Source organism: Dipodomys merriami, unplaced genomic scaffold, assembly GCF_024711535.1.
Source record: "Dipodomys merriami isolate MVZ:Mamm:240054 unplaced genomic scaffold, mDipMer1.0.p SCAF_1, whole genome shotgun sequence".
NCBI classification, from domain to species: domain Eukaryota; kingdom Metazoa; phylum Chordata; class Mammalia; order Rodentia; family Heteromyidae; genus Dipodomys; species Dipodomys merriami.
The window spans coordinates 28,624,366-28,639,488 of NW_027202270.1; the positions used below are offsets into that span (position 1 = coordinate 28,624,366).

General features: G+C 41.1%; 1 protein-coding gene across 2 annotated transcripts in view; it reads right to left on the reverse strand.

The window, feature by feature from the left end:
• Pard3b (par-3 family cell polarity regulator beta) overlaps positions 1-10,795 on the reverse strand; it is a 990,481-nt gene extending 979,686 nt beyond the window's left edge. Inside the window, exon 1 of one of the 2 annotated variants that reach the window (XM_070018756.1) lies at positions 10,305-10,795. In XM_070018756.1, the coding sequence (XP_069874857.1) occupies positions 10,305-10,424 (120 nt within the window). In that variant the 5' untranslated portion in view covers positions 10,425-10,795. The remainder of the gene's footprint in view (positions 1-10,304) is intronic. The other variant, XM_070018767.1, reaches the window with a different exon arrangement.
• Between the last annotated feature and the right edge of the window lie 4,328 nt (positions 10,796-15,123).

Below are 15,123 nucleotides of genomic sequence, written 5' to 3' on the forward strand. Positions count from 1 at the left end.
TTGAAAGTTTCCCATTTGTTTTAAGTACATACATGTAGTTTAATCTCATCAAATTTTATTAGGTTTTTTTTATTGTGAAAATACTGCACAGAGGGGTTACAATTACATGGGCAAGATAATGAGTACATTTCTTATCAAGCATTGTAGCCTCCTCCTTTGTTTCCCCTTCCCATCCCTTCCCAGCCTCCCCCCGGCCCCCCAAACAATCCTCCCTCCTTCCCACCAAAGTTGTAAAGTTCATTTTTGACATGACAACTTGTACTTCTCATTGTTGCAACAGGTCCACCTGAATCCTTATTTAAATGACTTGTTTTTCCCCTTCCCCTCCACAAATTATACCGACATCAAATACAGTGGAAGCAGGGGTTATACTGTGGGGGAGAGACATACAAAGCAACAAAGAAATAATCATATAAATGTGTTAGAAACAAATGCATGAAAGAAAAAAAACATTTAAATATATCTTAGGGTTCATTTTCCTAACATCACCTTATCTGACCTTTTCTGCTTGACTGAGACATATACAAGGGTCTCATATCTAAAATATACTTGGAACTCAAAAAATTAAATCCTCCAACAACAAATCTTCAAAGAAACAACTGCCCAATAAATAAATGGGCTAAAGACTTAAAGAGAAACTCTCTGAAGAAGAAAGAAGGATGGCCAATAGACACATGAAGAAATGCTCAACCTCCCTAGCCATAAAAGAAATGCAAATCAAAACAACATTGAGATACCACCTGACTCCAGTTAGAATGGCTATAATCAAGAACTCTAATAACAACAGATGCTGGAGGGGATGTGGACAGAAGGGAACCTTACTGCATTGTTGGTGGGAGTGTAAATTTGTTCAACCACTTTGGAAAGTAGTATGGAGGTTCCTCAAAAGACTCCACATAGAGCTCCCCTATGACCCAGCAATCCCACTTGTGGGCATTTACCCAAATGTTCACAAACAAGATCACACTAAAGCTACCAGCACAACTATGTTTATTGCAGCATTATTTACCATAGCTAAGATATGGAACCAACCCAGATGCCCCTCAGTAGATGAATGGATCAAGAAAATGTGGTATTCTATGCCTCCATCAGAAAGAATGACATTGCCCCATTTGTTAGGAAATGAAAAGACTTGGAAAAAATTATATTAAGTGAAGTAAGCCAGGCCCAAAGAATCATAGGTCCCATGGTTTCCCTTATTTGCAATATCTAGTATAATCTCATCAAATTTAGTAAAAACACAGACATATGTGTAATAAAACCAATAGCTATACTACTAAAGCAAAAAAACCCTTAGGGAAATACCAAGGGCCATCATAATCTTGTCCAAGTTAGTCTGGGTGCCATCTCTCTTCCTTGAAAACAACTTCACCAACTTTATACATCTCCTTCCACTACTTTGTTGCCTCTACTCAAACGCCTTACCCCACTTCCTCCTGCAAATCGCCATCATTCTTCAAAACAATTTCCATTTCTTCCTTTTCAAAGGGAAGTCTTGGTCTGCACTGAACTCTGACAAACACACCAACAGAGCAAACTAGGCTGAAAAACTCCACAAGTCAAAAGAGAGTTAACATGGTATGTGACAAGAGTACATCAAACTATTCCTCCTGATATTCAACTCCTTGTGTAATCCTCTTTCTTGAATCTGGGCTAGACTTGTTACTTGCTTTGACTAATGGAATGTGGCAGCAAGCACATCCCAGCTGCAGATCTCCACCTCCACATTTGTACTGTTTGGAGTCCTGGGCTGCCATAGAAGAAATCCAACCACGGTCTACAATAGAGATCATGAGAAAAATCCAGGTAAGCAGGATCAAGTGCTGAGCCTAACTATATATAATAGAACATAGACTAGCCTAGAACATATGCCCCCATGAAGCTGATGCAGCCAGCTGCTGGCTAGAAACTATCCTAGCTGAAACACCAGCTACAGAAGGGAAGACATGATTCTAAACATCCTAGACCTAGAGAACATCACACTGAACTTTTACCACATATTTGATCCAAATTCCTGATCTACATGATCATGTTTTAGAGCATTCTATGTTGTGGAGAAATTGGTCATGCATCAAGAGATACTTGCAGTAGGCAGTAATAGACATGTAATAAAAGAACCTTTTTAAAAATAAAGAATTTATCAACAACCTGATATAAATAACTGTCACTCACTTAGGAGACAGAGGCTCAGCAATGCACAGAAGGGACAAAGCTTTCTATCTTTATTGAACTGAATATTCTATTATGAGGAAATAATAAATACAGTTAAAATAAGTAGCATAGTAAGGAGGAATGGGTTTCATGGATAGAACTAGAAAGCAAGGAAGTGTATAGCAGGGGTGGTTAGAGGAATTATCATCTTAAGTAGGATAGTTAGAAAGGCTCCTGAAGAAAACAGGAGTTTAAGATGGGGAAGATGAGTGGACAGGTGGAAAAGTTGGAGAAAATATCTCAGGCAGAGAAAACAGCACCTGTGTTTCTGTGATGTTTGATAACATGCCTAGAGATTGGTATGGCTTGAGCATAGTAAGAGATGGGTGAGTGACGCAAGAGAAAAATGAAGAGTTAAGAGATGTCAAGATCCCCCAGGACATCCAGGTTCAACAATCCACTAAATGACTCAGACTCACATAGAGTCATATGCATGATAACGCTTAATTAAAAGGACATGGAGCAAAGTTAGCAAAAGGAAAAGGCATATATTGTGAAGTCAGGGGGAGACCAGGAATAAGCTTCCCATGATATCATTCCCCCAGCAATGAATCGTGACAACACATGTGTAAAATGCTGCCTACCATTAGAGGCTCATTAGAGACTCAGCACCCAAGGCTGTATGTAAGACTAATCATGAAGGAAACCTCTTCTTAACGTGTATGAAAATGAAAAAGGGTATGCATTTAGCATAAGCCATAGTTTTGGCATGAACAGCTTTCTTCATGTGAGCCATTCTTACTGAGAAATCATGGTACCCTCCACAAATCTAAGCACTGGATACCAGGCAAGGACCAGCTCTGTGAGAGGCCTTTGTAAGACAGCAACTTCTGCCTTCTTGTTAACATTGTCTGCACAGTCACATCCTGTAGATCGTCATTATCTTGGATATCACAGGATATCTAAGACACGGGAGCCATCAGAATGTTGAGTAGAAGAATGGCATCATCTAGTTCAATTTCAAAAAATCTTTAGTTTAAAGGCTAAGAAGGAGCTATATGGAACATAGAGGTGATAGAAATAGAGTAAATTGTAAAAAGCAAGACCCAATCTGCTATCAGGAAAGATAAAGAGGCGGCGATCAAATTTTAAATGTACTTACAGATTGATTGATGTGGATCATGAGAAAAAAAAAATAGTCATTAACAATGATGACAAAAATTTCTGGCTAGAGCCAAAGAGAAGAATGGTTTGACACTTTATTGACCTGGTTAGACTGTAGAAGTGAATGTGGAGTCGGAGATCAGGGGTTTAATTTTAGGCAAGTGATAGTGTTGAGAAGACAGCTGCATACGTGTTAGAGCTTCAGGGGAGAGATCCGGGCAGGAGCCACACTACTGAAAGGCCTGGCATGGGCTCAATAGAAAGAGGCAAGAGGAGGCTTAAAAACTGAGTTCTGGGGCACACTAATGAGAAGAAGAAGGCAGGAATCCACCAAAGAGAATAAGAGCAACCAGTAAGGTAGGAAGAAAATCAGGTGAATGTGGGACAGAGGAAGCATTTGCTTAAAATGTTGAGTACTTTCAATAGCTGAGAATCTAAATTTCACCAGAAATGGTCCTAAACATTGTGTTCAGTGCCCTTTGCTGGCCTGCTGTCTTCCTGGTACCTGAAATTTAGGATGCACATACTCAGACCACTGCACGGATGTATGACTTAAAGCAGGTACTGTCTTGCTCTATTGTTGAGTGTCCAGGCAGAAGATTTTCAGAAACCTAAAATCTCTCTCCATCACTCTAACTACTGAAGAGTCAACAAAAATCCTTTTCTAATGGCAAGGTTCTCAAGAGAACAGGCTAGCAAAGTTACAAGAATACCAAGTGAAGATCTGGGGTGATCTGAACTTAAGAAGCTGAGAGAACTACGAGAGAAGCATGGACCCTAAACTGTCTATTTAGCTTTTTCTGTGTATGTGGAACTGAGGAATCGAACCCAGGGCTTCAAGCATGCTAGGCAAGCACTCTACCATTGAGCCACCTTCCCAGCCTAAACTGTCTATTTAGGTAAACCATTTGTGACCATTAAGTTACAATTTGAAGTACAGTTCCTGAGTTCATGTGCTATGTTTAAAGTATTTAATAGCCTTGCTAGCACCTACTTAGTAGACACAAAGAAAACTTCCATCATCCCAGAAGTTCTGTTGTGCTAAACTGCTTTACAATTTCTAATCAGAATTTTTCATCTTGCTTAGATAACTACCAGTCTTCTCAGAAAACAGCTTCAAAAAATCTGACATTACCATTTACCCAACTACTTCTTCAAAAGAAATCTATTGTACAGAATATCAGAAAATGACTACTTTGTTAACTAAGCCATTGTTAACTAAGCACCTAACACTCCAAAGTTCCAAATCAGGGCTACAGTTCCCAGTCTTACAGAGAGCAAATAACTTGGTCCAAATGGACAAAGCTGCAGTCAAAGCTTATGTCAGCAAACCCTATGTGTAGATCAGCCAGTTGATTATACACAGGGGGGTGTGTATTTGGCTTGACATTGTGAGAGGGGGGGAGGGAAAGGGGAATGAACAGGGAGAGGAAAGGAAGGGATGGAGAAAGAGAAGAAAGAAAGAGATAGAGAGCTGAGGGGTACAAACTCAATTGTCTGTGAGCAGCCCTAAGAACATTGCATCAAGTGGGCCATAAGTAAAAACAACAACAAAAAGAATGGAATTGAAATTAAGCATGACAATAACAATTTACTTTCCCTATTAGCTAGGTAATAATGCAAACTGGAACATTAATTTCTTCTAAAGAGAGCAGAGGTGGCTTAGCACTAATTAGTAGTTGTCATGTGGAAAGTAAACCCCCATATTGCCAGAGCTTCTCATTTATTTTACCCCAAAGACAGAATTCTGGAGATTTTCATGACATCTCAAAAATGTGTTACATATAAAACATATAAATAAAAAGACCTATGAAAATATGTCTGTGAGTTACAGTAAGCCTGCCCTTGTGTGCAAACTTAGAGGCTTCTCAATGAAAATCAAGTAAAAGAAACCAAAACAAATCAGAGCATGTGCCCAGTTCATGGTGATTCAGTTTCATACAGCCACAAGGCAGAAGAATAGAGCACTGAATAGGAAATAAAGCACTCAAATCAGTCAATCCCCAGGAAACTGAGAATTTTAGGATTTTAGTCTGGGCCAGACATGTCTATTACAGACTCAAAATCTATTTAAGATAACCAGGCAGCAAAATCTAGAAAGTTCAGAAATTCAAGATTTCTAGCGATTCCTCCAAGCTGGTCTACAATATTCTGTCTGTAACTGTACAAATTTACTAAAATCCCAATGCCAACTTAAATCAAGGGTGAAATAATTTTCTAAGACTATTTTTATTCCTAGGGATCTGGTCTCAACCTATAAAAGAAATATATATATATATATATATATATATATATATAAAGGACTTATATATATGTATATATACATATGGGGAGAGAGAGACAGAGAGGGGGGGGGGAGAGGGAGGGAGGGAGGGAGAGCGCGCGCACTAGGCTCCACTGGCTCATTCCTGTAAACCTAGCTACTCAAGAGGCTGAGATCTGTGGATCACAGTTCAAAGCTAGCTGGGGCAGAAAAGTCCCTGTGAGACTCTTATCTCCAATAAACTGTTCAAAAAAGCCAGAAGTGGCTCTGGGGCTCAAGTGGCAGAGCATTAGCCTTGAGCACAAAGAGGCTCAGGGACAGCACCCAGGCCCTAAGTTCAAGCCCCAGATAGATTATAGATAGATAGATAGATAGATAGATAGATAGATAGATAGATAGATAGATAGATAGATAGATGCACACACATACATATATACATACAGAAACTGATTTTGAAAGCTTTTTTTTTGGGGGGGGGGGTCCAGTCGTGGGGCCTGAACTCTGGGCCTGGGCGCTGTCCCTCAGCTCTTCAGCTCAAGGCTAGCACTCTACCACTTGAGCCACAGTGCCATTTCTGGCATTTTTTTCCTGCTTATGTGGTGCTGAGGAATCGAACCCAGGGCCTTAAGCATGCAAGGCAAGCGCTCTACCACTGAGCCACCTTCCCAGCCCTTTGAAAGTTTTTAACAAATATTTCTTCTTTTAAAAATGTTCATATATACAATCAGAGCTGTATCAGCTTTTTAAAATTCCAGTATGCCCCATCCCATGAACTTATACTTTTATTTAATTACTAAACACATTACACACCTTCATTACTATTCATATCCTTCCTTTATTGAGTTCAATTTGAGAGAAAGAGAGTGGGGTGAGAGAGAGAAAGTTCAATGTGGTAACTTTTTGATCACCTTCTGTGTGAAGAAGCCATTCAGGAGTTAGAGGAACAAGGTCCTTAATCAAAGGCTGGTCTACAGTTGACAATATACTCACCAAAAGATGATTAAAACTAAATAAGTATGTAGGTGGGTATGGGAGGGAAAACTGGTAGAGAATGAGAGAAGGGATAACATTGTCCAAAAAGAAATATACTCTTTATATGACTTATGTAACTGTAACCCTTCTGTACATCACCTTCATAACAATTTTTTTTAAAAAATTCAACACCACCAAACTTTTCCTGGTTGTTCTCAGTCCTAGTGGGGGAATTAAAATCACCTCAAGTGCTCTTTAAATTATACCCAGGATCCATTCCACACCCACTCAATGAAAATCTTGACAAAAGGGATGCAGGCATTTGTATTAAAAAAAATTAGATGTTAAAATTAGTGGTAATGCTCTCCTACAGGTAGGTTATCGTTTAATTGTCTATTCACCTGTGACATGTAATTTTGATGATAAATTTTACTAATTACTCAGTGATCCTCGCCTTGACTATTTAAGTAGACAATCACCTCCACTAACTACTTCACTAAATTAGATTTAGGACCAAGGACATTGATAAAGTACAAGGATCCAAAGATAACTAATCCCATAATTCTCACCCCTCAGTCAACTCACTGTCCCAATGGAGTTCATCCAATAGTGGCAGGAACCTCACAGTCCCAGATTTCAAACCTAATTAAAGCCTTCCATTTTCAGCATCTCACCTACTTCTGGCCTTATCTGTTGTTGATTCAGCTGGTTCCCAGCATTCCACAAATACCAGCTTTCTGTGTTTATTCTCAGCAAGTGGCGATTCCTTCTCCTATGCTCCTATGCCGTGTGCAAATCTACAACAGCCTCCTGGAGGCTTCACTCATCCTCTGCATTTCATCCAACTTCCATCCTGAAATATGCCTTCCTCCAGTCTAGAGTGCGCAGTACCGCAGAAGAAACGGACAATTTACATTAATGTTCCTGCCTATTTTTAATTTCATCTGCTACAGCTTTCTCCACCTGAATGTCCAATGGACCTTGCCCAATTTCTCCATTTGCAATCAGGGCTCAGAATATGATTTCTAAGAGCTGTTTTGCAATCCTGCAAAAGTTGTCTCAGAAATCCTCCCTAGTATATGCACACCTGATTTACCAGAGATAAAATGAAGAGAACTATGTGGATATCCCATTGCTCTATTTAAGGCTAGGGATATGGCTTAGTATTAAGAGTACTTGCCTCACACTACACAGAAGACCCTATGTTCCATCTACATAAATGCTGAAGGGGGAAAAAGGATGCAATCTTGAGGTTGATACGTTATTGTCAACATTAGTTAGGGAATTGTCTGTTAAAAACAAACTGCAGGTATTACTTTAGTTCCTGGGTTCAGATTCAGTTCCACAATTTATTAGTCATGTACAATGGTGAAATCCATCTTCTGAGGTTGCTTGTGAGGACAAGTAATGTGACATCAGGAAAGCAACTAGCACAGTGCCTGCATGGAAGAAGCACATGTTCTTGTAGTAGATGTTAAATGCAATGCTTACGTTTTGCTGTCCAGGAAACAAGCCTTTGAACTCTCTTTCCCTGATTTACAGAAAATAAATATATTGTAAATTGGCTTTTAAACTGAATTTTGACATTTCTGCTCTTTCTCCATTATTTAAAATTTTCAGATAAAAGGGAATTTAGTTTTAGTTACATTAAGGAAAACTATTGGTTTGTTATGCCTTATGTGTACACTATCAATTAAAATGAAAGTAGGGGTGAGGAGTATTTGGGAAAAGAGAACACATCACTTTCTGCTTGAATTGAAATTTTAAAAGCCAAAGAGTGAGAGGGAGGTTTTATAAGCTACAGGTGACCTTTAAATGTCACAGTCACTAATATATAAATGCAAACACAGAAAAATATAATGTCTGGTAATAACAGTAAACTGATCAATGCAATTACATTATGAGCTCTGTGATATAAATTATGATTCCACTTCAGAATATCAATAGCTTTTTAATACATTTTAAGATCAAATTAAAATGCATTAAAAACCGTCTGGCTCATTTTCTGTATGTACAAGTTTCTAAAGACTTGAGGACATAGGTTAATTTTAATAATGAGGTTTTTTTGAAAAAACTTATTCTCTCAGTAAACACTCCTTCAATGAGGTTTGCTTTTGCCTGGAATAAGTTGTGGCCATAGCCCACTCTCAGAAATTAGTGAAATATTATTTCAAAGATGCTTATTTAAGTTGCAGTTTTTAATTCAATTATACAAGCAGCACAAAATCTTTAACATGACGGAAAGAAAAAAATCACATTGTGGGAGATTCTCCTCTTGCTTTATAGAGCACTTTAAAAAATTTCCCTCTGTACCTCAGCTCCAACAGTAAAGCATTCAGCTTTGGAGATTGTATTTATATCTTTCAGTATACTATCTTGACTGTTCAAAAGCAATATATAGGGGTACCTATCCAGAGTCGATAATATTTTTTCCAATAGTGCTTAGAGGAAACAGAAAATACAGATATTTCTTTAAAAAGCTCTCAACTTGGGAGAAACAAATTGTTTTCATGTGTTGAATAGCTTTCACATTAAGAGATTTAAAATGATGGTTTTTTTCCACCACTACATTCATCAATTCACTATTTCTATAGTCCCATCACATGAGAACAGATATTAAGAGAAACATTGGCCTCTAAAACAAGACTCCATGGAAGAAGGCAATGAGGCACTATTTGCCATCACCCTAACACAACTTGACAGGACTAGTGTCCTTCTAAACATTCTAAATAACTATTGAACACTTTTGTTGGCTTTTTTTGTTTGTTTGTTTGTTTGTATCAGTCGTGGGCCCTGAACTCTGGGCCTGGGCGCTGTCCCTCAGCTCTTCAGCTCAAGGCTAGCGCTCTACCACTTGAGCCACAGCGCCACTTCCGGCTTTTTAATTTTTGCTTATGTGGTGCTGAGGAATCGAACCCAGGGCCTCATGCATGCAAGGCAAGCACTCTACCACTGAGCCACCTTCCCAGCCTCATGAACACTTTTTTTTATGTGCCACTTTAAAAACAACAATCAAAAAAAAAAAACAAAAAAACAAAAAAAACAACTTATTCCTGACTTCAGGGAGAGCTGGGAACCTCTTTCTCACTTCAAGGGTCACCTGACACACAATCCACTTACATGGTAACTGCTCAGAGAACAACATTAAACAAAACCAAAACAAACAAAAAGAAAACTCCTTAAATGTGGGCTGGTGGGTGTTCAGCAGAAAGCACCCTCCACCTGAGCTTCTGCCCAAGACTCTGCGGAAGTCAGCTCATGAGGCTGAAAACTCCAAAGGGGTCAGCACTTACACCTTGTAAGAAGGTGTTCCTTGCACCAATCTAAATCCAAGAAACCTTAGTGGGGCAGGAGAGAGAGAGAAAATCCCACTCCAGGTGCCCAGCAGGTAGAAGTGCCCCAGGGGTACCTCTCAAACTTCCCTGACATGCGCAGCCCCTGGGAATCTTGATTTAAAGAGAAGACTAGCCTGGGCTTGGCTTGGAGCCTAACGACTCCCAGATTGACATCCTCACCAGATGTCTGAGTGCAAAGCCCCTGGACACCTAACGACACCGGGATCGCTGGTATTAGCACCACACGCACACGCACGCGCACACGCACACGCACAGGGTGAGGGGCGTAGGCAGGCTCGGGCCCGGGGACACCTGGCAGGTGCGCGGCCGGCTGGGCGCCGGCGCGTGGCCTTGCGCTGCGGCCGCGCCCCCTTCCCCACCCCGCCCGCCGCCGCCGCTGCCGCCGCCCGCTCGCCTACCTTCTCGCGGGTCTTCAGGTAGCGCTGCAGCGCCTGCTGCGTGAGCTCCCGCACGCGCAGCTGGCCCTCCTTGCAGGGCACCACGATGCCGGTCCTGCCGAAGCACACGGTCACTTTCATCCTGGCCCGCGCCGCCGGCCGCGCCGCCCCCCCCCCGCCCCTTCCACCGAACAGGTGTCTGCGGGGCCCGCGGGCGCCCGGCCCCGCTCCGAGGGGGTGGCCGCGGGGCCTGGAGACCCGCAGGACCCGGCGGCGGGGAGGAGGGCTGCAGACCGCGACCCTGGCACCGGGCTGGAGCAGGCCCGGGGAGGGGGGCGGCAGCGGGAAGCGGGGCGCCTGCTCCCAGGGGTGGGCGCCCGCGGCCGAGCGGCTCCCCGGGCCCGCGGTCCCGCGGAGGGTCCCGCTCGGCGGCCCCGCGAAGGCGACAAGCCCCGCCGAAGTGAAACTGCGAGCCCGGCCCCGCCCGGCCCGGCCCGGCTCGACGAAGGCCCTCGCCCTTGGCCCTGGTCCTGGCGACCACGGCAGGGCCGGCCCCAAGCCCCGGGCTGGAGTGGGCGGCGGCGGCGGCTCGCGCGGGGCCGGAGTTGGGAGGAAACTTTTGCGCCCGCTCCCAACTCCTCTGCGCGGCGCGCGCGCGGGGCACTCGCGGCCCCAGGGCCAGCCTGGGCCGGGCTCTTAAAGGGGCCGCGACGCTGCCCGGCTCCGCCACGCACTTGGCCGGCTTGCGGTCGGGGGGAGTGGGGCACTACGCGGGGCGGTAGCTGCAGACCTGGAGTCTCAGTGCCCTGGCGCTGGGTTTCACTGGGGTTCTCTTCTTCATGCACACACCCGGGAGCTCTGGGGAATTGTAATGGGACTGTGAGCTACCACCGGGGGGACTGTGAAACCAGATCTCATCAGACACATTGGACCGGGCTAGGCAGAATTAAGAGTCCAGGAAAGCCCAGGTGCTTCTCGCCACGCCCACCAGAAACACCCCTGGGAAGGGTGCCCTGCAGGTTCTGTGAGCAGAGTCCACCAAAGGGCCTGTTCGGGACTTGGTCTTCCGCACAGCAAGCACTTCAGCTCCTATCTGCATCTTGAGAGAGGGATGCAGAAGGGAACTTGGGGGATAAAGTGCCAGTGGGCCCATTTCTTTCACAAAGAACACTGACTACTCCATCCCATATTCAAGTAGGATCACATATGATCACAGATATCCTTTGGAAATAAGTGTGACTTGCATCATGCATCTGACTATGAGGAAAAAAAATAACACCTGTAGGCTATGATTGTCAGGTGTGTACATTCATCACCAACTGAACCCAGGGGCAATTCAACGAATAACATTAGCATCCTTCTCAGTTTTCACATATACAAGCTCCTTTGAGCTGGAAGGTAAATACTTAAAATTCTCACCTTATGCATAAAGAATGGTGCTTGATCTGTGGCTATAGCTCAGTAGAAGAGAACTTGCTTAGTATGAGAGAGTATATGGGCTCCAGACTCAGCACCACAAAAGAAGAGGAAGAGGAGGAGGGGGAGGCAAAGAGGAAGAGGGAGAAGGAAAAGAAGGAGAAGGAGGATAAATAAAATGGTGGTATAAGGAGGAAGGTTAAAGAACTGAGCAGAACACAAAATTGGTTATGTTGAAAAGAACCCAAGTCTTCCCGACTAAATCTCTGGCTTCTACTGGCAGTTTTCCTAGCAACTCAATTCACCCAACACCATCCTCAGAGCCACATAGTATGTTTCCCCACGGAATGATGTGCTCCTAGATGAAGACACACTACAATTACACTTGGATTACCTGTGATGATATGATGATGCAGAGAGGCTTAAATGAATAAATTTGGCGGCTTCATTAAATTTTAGCTCATTTATCTATTTAATGAATATACACTGGTTGTCTTCTGTGTATTGGTTGTCTTATATATGCATACACATGCACATATATACACATACAAATACATTTAGGATATAGATATTGGAAGGTATATTATATGGTATAATGTGGTTGCAAATCCAATACAAACTGGCCAGAGTAAACCAAAGACAGAACCAATTGGCCCAGAGAATCAGGTCCAAAGAGCACTCCACTGAGGCAAGCTTGGAAGCGGGAATTCCAGTGTGTAGTCATGGAATCTTCCTTTACTCACTTTGTGCTAGCTCAGTACAAACTGCATTCACAGATGGGCTCTTCCTCGCTGAGGCCTTTAAATATCCTTTTATAGAGATGAGGAACTCGAGTCAAGAGGGGCATACAGAATTGTCTATAATCTCATTGTTAGAAAGAAACAGAGCCTGTTTTAGAACCCAGACATTCTGACTGCAAAGTCTTCAAAGTAACTGTCACTCTTCTGTGGGAAACAATAAATGAGCAGATCAAACAAATACTAATGTCACCTATGAACGTGCAACATCTATGTTTAGTGTGCATATTGCTATCTTTCATGATTCATGGCTTCCTTTTCCTTTAGAGTTGCTCCGGGCTTCTACAAAGGCCATGAAATAGTTTCTGTTCTTCCTACTGGAAACTTCTTTATAGCCAAGTTTAAAGCCTCTCCCTTTACTTAGAGCCCTGCCCAATATCCTTGCTTTGAAAATTCCCAAGTCATCCATAAAGAACATGCAGGTTCTCACCCTATCCTCCTACTCACTGAAAGACTGGATTCAGATTGTAGGGGATATGGCAAAGGCCAGGCCATTGTAAGCTGAAAGAAGACAGAGTCTAGACACTTAAGTGAGCAAGGCACTGTGTGATCCTGCACGCCATGGAGTGAACTTTCTGACCCCCAAGTTAGTAATTAGAAAAAAGGTTAGTGTGTACATTTCATATGTATTAAATAGCCAGGCTTAATTTGTTATTCAGTCACATCACAGCATATATAACAATTTATCATAAATTAATAATTAATATAAAAGAACAGAATTGCAAAACAGTTATCCATGCCCAACAAATTCCTAAATCAATATCTCATTCCCCATGGGATTTCCTGGGCAGAAGACAATAAATAATTTGCCTTGATTGAGTAACACTGGAGAATTCCACGCCTGGGTTCCATTTTCTTGTTTTGCCTGTTGGGAGAATAAAGAATAAACATTGTCTGTGATATATTTTCTCATTTATAATCCAAGAGCCTAGCAAGCAGTAATACTGACCAGTATTACTAAATAGCCCTAACTTGTGAAAAGTAGAACTAAAATATCAGGTACCATTAGTACACACTGAATAAAGATTGATAATTTTTAGCCTATAGATGACCAGTAATCTATTCTGTTGTTTTATAATAAGAAAATATTTTAGCTTTCAAGGAATTATTTATAACAAGCACTATTTATCAAAAAAATTAACTGAATTAGAGATAATGTTATTTCTAAGAACCCTGGAACAATAAGGATAATAGATTCAATTTAGTAGAGATTAGTATAGTATAGACACATAATTAGTATAATACATCATGTTCTTAGCTTTTTTCTGAAAAAGATATCATAATGATCTTATAAAAGAAAAAGAAAAATGAGTGTGATTTTTCATTCTTTCCTTCCATATTTAAAAGTAAAGGTTATTGCTTAATTTGCAAAGAAAAGATTATTCTTAAGATACTTTTGGTCAAAATACCTAATAGCATTCATTTGTTGATGTGCCCTTCTTTTGGTTACATTGCTACATTTCATTGTCATCATTGTTACATTATTTACTTTTTATTTATATGACCTAAAATCATACACATATAACATTTATGGGATACCATGTGAAGTTATAACACATATTTGTGTAAGAATACATGCATATATATATATGGCTTAAGTCCAGGTCAGCATAGCCACCTCCTCAAATATTCATCATTTCTTTGTGGTGAAAAAATTGACTATCCCTTCTTCTAGCATTTTGAAATATATAGTATAATGTTATTATTTATAGTCACCTGAATATACAGTAGTGTCCAAGACATATTTATCTTATCTAATTGTAAATCAATACCCAGAACTCTTGGTCAACCTTTTCCCATTCCTCCATCCCTTCTACTATCTGTAGCCTTTGGAAATCAATATTCCAATGTCAATTTCTATGAGATCAACTTACTTAGGTTCCACATGTGAGTAGGATTATGAGGCCTTTGTCTTTCTGTGCCTGGATTCTTTCTCTAAAAGTTCATCCATGTTGTCTGAATTTCATCCTTTATAGTGATTTATATGTGATATAGCCACATTTTATCCACTCATCAGTTAAGTTATTCATAGTTATTCCATTACTAGTGTGACTAGTACTACAATAAACATAGGAATATGGATACTATCATCATCTCATTTGTAAATAAACCCAGTAGTGGAATTGTGATTATGTGATACTTCTATTTTTAATGTTTTGAGGAACCTCCATTCTGTTTTCCATAATGGCATTATACTAAACTATGTTCCCAACAACAGAGGGAAAAGGGTTCTTTTTCTTCACATCCTTACCTACACTTCTTGTTCTTGTAGTTTTGATAGGATATTGTGTTGTAGTTTTGATTTACATGCCCCTAATAATTGGTGATGTTGAACTTTACTTTTTCAAATACTTGTAGACCACTTATTTGTACATCTTCTTTTGAGAAGTGTCTATGTAAGTCAATTGGCTATTTAAATAGCCTTTTCTGATTTTTTTTTTTTTGCTATTGAGATTTCTGTACTCCTTATTCTAGGTATAAAAGATACTGTTTAAAAATATTTGATTCCATTTTTAGGTTTGATCCTCACTCTATAGTTTCCTTTTTGTTGTACATACATACACTTTCTAATATGATTTAACCCCACTTTGTTAGCTTTTTTTCCTTGTGTTTTGGGTGGTCTTAAG